The sequence below is a fragment of the Passer montanus genome, unplaced genomic scaffold, assembly GCF_014805655.1.
Source record: "Passer montanus isolate IOZ18808 unplaced genomic scaffold, ASM1480565v1 scaffold580, whole genome shotgun sequence".
NCBI classification, from domain to species: Eukaryota; Metazoa; Chordata; class Aves; order Passeriformes; family Passeridae; genus Passer; species Passer montanus.
Genome location: NW_024370817.1, coordinates 5,006 through 11,893, shown reverse-complemented (window position 1 = coordinate 11,893; position 6,888 = coordinate 5,006). Strand labels below are relative to the sequence as shown.

The window sequence follows — 6,888 nt, the reverse complement described above, 5'->3', positions numbered from 1 at the left end:
CTCAGCGTGACAGACGCATCCATATAAGGGCATGGCCACGCCCCCATCAGACTGCCCTCACACAAATAAGGCAAAAGCCACGCCCCCTTTGCGGCCTCCCTGTCATTTGACCACGCCCACTTTACCTGCAGGCCCCACCCCTCTCGCCTGTCACCTGTCAGGCCCCGCCCCCTCATTAAGCGTTAATTAACCCTCCCATTTAATGGCCCCGCCCCTCTCACCATCCACTTCCTCCAGCTCCGCCCCCTCCAGGTCCAGCTCCGCCTCCAGCTCCGCCTCCAGCGGCGCCTCCATCGCCGCCACCTGCGGCACAACCGCCTCAGTAACGGCCGCGCCCCCTCCGCCATCCCAGAACCCTCCCGGATCCCCACAAAAAACCCCAAAAAACCCCAAAATAACCCCAAAACCGCCCCGGGATCCCCCAAACCTCTCCCGCCGCCGGCGCTACCTCCGCCTGCGCCGCCATCTTGCCGACGCACGGCGCGTGACGTCACTTCCGCCTCCTTCTTCCCCCGGCAGCGCCCCGCGGAGCCGCAGCCATGGTGAGCTCCCGGCGGGATCCGCCGCCATCGGCGCGCGGGGAGGGCGGCGGGCGGCGGGGAGGGCGCGGGGCGATGGCGGCGGCACCGAGGGAGGCGGCGGGGCGGGGAGGGGGCGGCGGCGAGCGGCGATGGCGGCGGCAGGGGCGCGGATGTCCGAGCCCCCCCCCTCAGGTGTCATGGCGGCCTTCGCTCCCCTCACGGCGGGCTCGTCCCGGAGCGGCCCCGAAATGTCCCAAAGTGTCGCTAAAATGCCCCGAGCCGCGCCCAGGATCGCCACAAACCACCCTAAAAATGTCCCGAATCCCCTAAAACTGTCCCCAGTCCCCTAAAACTGTCCCCAATTACCCACAACTGTCCCCAAAGTGTCCCCGAGCCCATCCCGGTGTCCCCAACCCCCTAAAATCGCCCCAAATCCGTCTGGAATTTTCCTCAACCCCCCCAAAAACCCTCCCGGCGCTGTCCCCAGTGTCCCCAAATGTCCCCTCAGTCCCTGGTGATCCCCGAGAAGTTCCCAATGTCCCCAGTGTCCCCAATGTCCCCTCAGTGTCCCCAAATGTCCCCACAGTCCTTGGTGATCCCTGAGAAGTTCCCAATGTCCCCTCAGTGTCCCCAGTGTCCCTGCTGTCCCCTCAGTGTCCCCTCAGTCGCTGGTGATCCCTGAGAAATTCTCAGTGTCCCCTCAATGTCCCCTGTGTCCTCAGTGTCCCTGCTGTCCCCAGTGTCCCCTCAGTGTCCCCTCAATGTCCCCAACATCCTCAGTGTCCCCGCTGTCCCCTCAGTGTCCCCAATGTCCCCTCACTGTCCCATCAGTCCCTGGTGATCCCCGAGAAGTTCCCAGTGTCCCTGCTGTCCCCAGTGTCCCCTCAGTGTCCCTGCTGTCACCTCAGTGTCCCCACTATCCTCTCAGTGTCCCTGCTGTCACCTCAGTGTCCCCAGTGTCCCCTCAGTGCCTCCAGTGTCCCCTCAGTGTCCCCTCAGTCCGTGGTGATCCCCGAGAAGTTCCCACTGCTCTCTCAGTGTCCCCTCAGCGTCCCTGCTGTCCCCTCAGTGTCCCCAATGTCCCTGCTGTCCCCTCAAGTGTCTCCTCATTGTCCCCTCTCTGTCCCCTCAGTCCCTGGTGATCCCCAGTGTCCCCTCAGTGTCCCCAGTGTCCCCTCAGTGCCCCCAATGTCCCCTCAGTGTGCCCTCTCTGTCCCGCAGTCCCTGGTGATCCCTGAGAAGTCCCCAATGCCCCTGCTGTCCCCAGTGTCCCCTCAGTGTCCCCAGTGTCCCCTCAGTGCCCCCAATGTCCCCTCAGTGTGCCCTCTCTGTCCCGCAGTCCCTGGTGATCCCTGAGAAGTCCCCAATGCCCCTGCTGTCCCCAGTGTCCCCTCAGTGTCCCCAGTGTCCCCTCAGTGCCCCCAATGTCCCCTCAGTGTGCCCTCTCTGTCCCGCAGTCCCTGGTGATCCCTGAGAAGTCCCCAATGCCCCTGCTGTCCCCAGTGTCCCCTCAGTGTCCCCAGTGTCCCCTCAGTGCCCCCAATGTCCCCTCAGTGTGCCCTCTCTGTCCCGCAGTCCCTGGTGATCCCTGAGAAGTCCCCAATGCCCCTGCTGTCCCCAGTGTCCCCTCAGTGTCCCCAGTGTCCCCTCAGTGTCCCCAATGTCCCCTCTGTGTCCCGCAGTCCCTGGTGATCCCCGAGAAGTTCCAGCACATTCTGCGGGTGCTCAACACCAACATCGACGGGCGCCGCAAGATCGCCTTCGCCATCACCGCCATCAAGGTGACACCGCGGGGACACTGGGGACACCAACAGGGGGGTGGGGACACTGCTGGGGACATTGGGGACACTGTGGGGTGGGGACACGGTGGGGACACTGCTGGGGACACTGCTGGGGACACTGGGGACACTGTGGGGTGGGGACACGGTGGGGACACTGCTGGGGACACTGCTGGGGACACTGGGGACACCAACAGGGGGGTGGGGACACTGCTGGGGCACCAACAGGGCGTGGAGACACTGCCAGGGGATGGGGACACTGCGGGGACACTGCTGGGGACACTGGGGACACTGCTGGGACATCTGGGGACATTGGGGACACCAACAGGGGCTGGGGACACTGCTGGGGACACCACAGGGACACCTGGGGACACCAACAGGGGAGTGGGGACACTGAGGGGAGACAGCTTGGGACACTGCCAGGGCGTGGTGACACCATGGGGACACTGCCAGGGAGGTGGGGACACGTTGATGTGGTTTGGGAGCACCTTGGGGACAGTCTGAGGTGGTTTGGGGACACTGATGGGGTTTAGGGACACTTTGAGGAGGTTTGGGGACATCAAGGACATTTTGATGGAGTTTGGGGACACTGAGGAGGTTCGGGGACATCAAGGACATTTTGGGGACACTTTGATGGAGTTTGGGGACACTGAGGAGGTTTGGGGACGTCAAGGACATTTTGGGGACACTTTGATGGAGTTTGGGGACACTGAGGAGGTTTGGGGACATCAAGGACACCTTGGGGACAGTTTGGTTGGGGGCTGGGGACTCTGAGGGGTTTGGGGACACCGTGGTGGCCTGGGGGAGCGGGTGGGGACACCAACAGGGGGGTGGGGACACTGCAGGGACACCAACAGGGCGTGGAGACACTGCCAGGGGATGGGGACACTGCGGGGACACTGCTGGGGACACCGCTGGGACATCTGGGGACATTGGGGACACCAACAGGGGCTGGGGACACTGCTGGGGACACCACAGGGACACCTGGGGACACCAACAGGGGAGTGGGGACACTGAGGGGAGACAGCTTGGGACACTGCCAGGGCGTGGTGACACCATGGGGACACTGCCAGGGAGGTGGGGACACGTTGATGTGGTTTGGGAGCACCTTGGGGACAGTCTGAGGTGGTTTGGGGACACTGATGGGGTTTAGGGACACTTTGAGGAGGTTTGGGGACATCAAGGACATTTTGATGGAGTTTGGGGACACTGAGGAGGTTCGGGGACATCAAGGACATTTTGGGGACACTTTGATGGAGTTTGGGGACACTGAGGAGGTTTGGGGACGTCAAGGACATTTTGGGGACACCTGGGGACATTGGGGACACCAACAGGGGCTGGGGACACTGCTGGGGACACCACAGGGACACCTGGGGACACCAACAGGGGAGTGGGGACACTGAGGGGAGACAGCTGGGGACACTGCCAGGGCGTGGTGACACCATGGGGACACTGCCAGGGAGGTGGGGACACGTTGATGTGGTTTGGGAGCACCTTGGGGACAGTCTGAGGTGGTTTGGGGACACTGATGGGGTTTAGGGACACTTTGAGGAGGTTTGGGGACATCAAGGACATTTTGATGGAGTTTGGGGACACTGAGGAGGTTTGGGGACATCAAGGACACCTTGGGGACAGTTTGGTTGGGGGCTGGGGACTCTGAGGGGTTTGGGGACACCGTGGTGGCCTGGGGGAGCTGCCACCCCGCTGCCACCCTGCTGCCACCCTGTTGTCACCTGTTTGTCACCGTGTTGTCCCCGTTTGTCCCACAGGGCGTGGGGCGGCGCTACGCGCACGTGGTGCTGCGCAAGGCCGACATCGACCTGACCAAGCGCGCCGGGGAGCTCACCGAGGACGAGGTGGCACCTGGGGACACCTTGGGGACACCTTGGGGACATTCTGGGGACATCCTGGGAGTTTGGGGTGGTTTTAAGGGGTTTTGAGGTGGTTTGTGGACAATCCCAGGGGGTTTGGGGCCAACATCGACCTGACCAAACGTGCTGGGGAGCTCACCGAGGACGAGGTGGCACCTGGGGACACCTTGGGGACATCCTGGGGACATCCTGGGGACATCCTGGGGACATCCTGGGGACATCCTGGGGACATCCTGGGGACATCCTGGGGACATCCTGGGGACATCCTGGGGACATCCTGGGGACATCCTGGGGACATCCTGGGGACATCCTGGGGACATCCTGGGGACATCCTGGGGACATCCTGGGGACATCCTGGGGACATCCTGGGGACATCCTGGGGACATCCTGGGGACATCCTGGGGACATCCTGGGGACATCCTGGGGACATCCTGGGGACATCCTGGGGACATCCTGGGGACATCCTGGGGACAATCCCAGGGTGTTTGGGGTGGTCTGAGGAGGATTTGGGCGGGTTTGGGGCCGACATCGACCTGACCAAGCGCGCCGGGGAGCTCACCGAGGACGAGGTGGCACCTGGGGACACCTGGGGACACCTGGGGACACCTTGGGGACACCTCGGGGACATCCTGGGGGTTTGGAGTGGTTTTAAGGGGTTTTGAGGTGGTTTGTGGACAATCCCAGGGGGTTTGGGGCCAACATCGACCTGACCAAACGTGCTGGGGAGCTCACCGAGGACGAGGTGGCACCTGGGGACACCTGGGGACACCCTGGGGACACCTTGGGGACACCTCGGGGACATCCTGGGGGTTTGGAGTGGTTTTAAGGGGTTTTGAGGTGGTTTGTGGACAATCCCAGGGGGTTTGGGGCCAACATCGACCTGACCAAGCGCGCCGGGGAGCTCACCGAGGACGAGGTGGCACCTGGGGACACCTTGGGGACACCTTGGGGACAATCCCAGGGGGTTTGGGGTGGTTTTGGGGTGGTTTGAGGGGATTTTGGATTTGGTTTAGTTCTATTTCAGCCATTTTTGCTGCAATTCAGTTGCAATTTTCAGGGTTTTCCCCCCAGTTTTTGGTTCCCTGTCCCCGTGGGGTTGGGGCCACTTTGGGGACATGTTTGGGGACGTGTTTGGGGACGCTTTTAGGACATTTTTGGCTGGTTTTGGGTGATTTTGGGATATTTTGAGGTATTTTAGTGCTATTTCAGCCATTTTTGGTGCCATTCAGGTGCTGTTTTTCGGGGTTTTCCCCCCAATTTTTGGTTCCCTGTCCCCGCAGGGGGACAGGGACATTTGGGGACATTTTTTGGTGACCTTAGGGACACTTTTTAGGATATTTTGTTCTGGTTTTTGCGGCATTTTGAGGTATTTTAGTTCCATTTCAGCCATTTTTGGTGCCATTCAGTTGCAGTTTTTGGTGTTTTCCCCCCAGTTTTTGGTTCCTTGTCCCTGTGGGGTTGGGGACATTTTTTGGGAGGCTTGGGGACATTTTTAAGGCATTTTTCGCTGGTTTTGGGCTGGTTTTTGGTCCATTTTGAGGTATTTTTTTGCTATTTGAGCCATTTTTGTTGCAATTCGTGTGCAGTTTTGGGCCTTTTCACCCTAATTTTGGGATTTTTCTGAGCCCATGGGGTTGGGGACACTTTAGGGACATTTTTGGTGGCTTTGGGGACACTTTTAGGGCATTCTGTGCTGGTTTTGGGTTGGTTTTTGGTCCATTTTGAGTTATTTTTTTGCTATTTCAGCCATTTTTGGTGCCATTCAGGTGCAGTTTTTGGGGTTTTTTCCCCCAATTTTTGGTTCTCTGTCCCCGCGGGGTTGGGGACATTTTGGGGACACTTTTAGGACATTTTTGTCTGGTTTTGCGTTGGTTTTGGGGGACATTTCGGTGTATTTTTGTTCTATTTCAGCCATTTTTGGTGCCGATTCGTTGCAGTTTTTGGGGTTTTCCCCCCAATATTGGGCTCCCTGTCCCTGTGGGGTTGGGGACACTTTGGGGACATTCCCTGGGAGGCTTGGGGACACTTTTAGGACGTTTTGGGCTGGCTTTGGGGGCATTTGGGGATATTTTGGGGTATATTTTTGGTATTTCAGCCATTTTTGGTGCCATTCAGATGCCGTTTTCGGGGTTTTTCCGCGGTTTTGGGGCTAAACCCGGGGGTTTTGGGGTTAAACCCGGGGGTTTTGGGGTTAAACCCGCAGTTTTGGGGCTAAACCCACGGTTTTGGGGCTAAACCCGGGGAGTTTGGGGTTAAACCCGGGGATTTTGGGGCTAAACCCGGGGATTTTGGGGTTGAACCCGGGGGTTTTGGGGCTAAACCCGCAGTTTTGGGGCTAAACCCGGGGGTTTTGGGTTTTTCTGCCCCCCCCAGGCTGAGGGTGCGCGGGCAGCACACCAAGACCACCGGGCGGCGCGGCAGGACCGTGGGCGTCTCCAAGAAAAAATGAGGAGAAAAACGGGGGTTTTGGGCAATTCGGGAGTTGCGGAATAAAAGAGATTTTTGGAGTGAAGGAGTGGAGTTTTTGGGGAAAAATGGGGGGAAAAATGGGAAAAAAGGAGTAAAAATGAGAGGGAAACAAGGGGAAAATGGGAAAAAACTGGGAAAAGTGAGGGAGAAGCAAGGAAAAAATGGGGAAAATGAAGGGAAAATTGGGAAAAATGAGAGGAAAAAGTGGGGAAAAAAGGAGGAAACAAGGAAAAATGAGGGGGAAAAGAA

General features: G+C 59.2%; 1 protein-coding gene across 1 annotated transcript; it reads left to right on the top strand.

Annotated features, from left to right (window-relative positions):
• Positions 1–402: 402 nt before the first annotated feature.
• On the top strand, positions 403–6,619 carry RPS18 (ribosomal protein S18). The gene is made up of 5 exons (XM_039726412.1): positions 403–542; positions 2,204–2,302; positions 4,069–4,198; positions 5,604–5,622; positions 6,544–6,619. Exons 1-5 carry the CDS (start codon positions 540–542, stop codon positions 6,617–6,619), a joined length of 327 nt encoding a protein of 108 aa, XP_039582346.1. The 5' UTR covers positions 403–539.
• Positions 6,620–6,888: the final 269 nt, after the last annotated feature.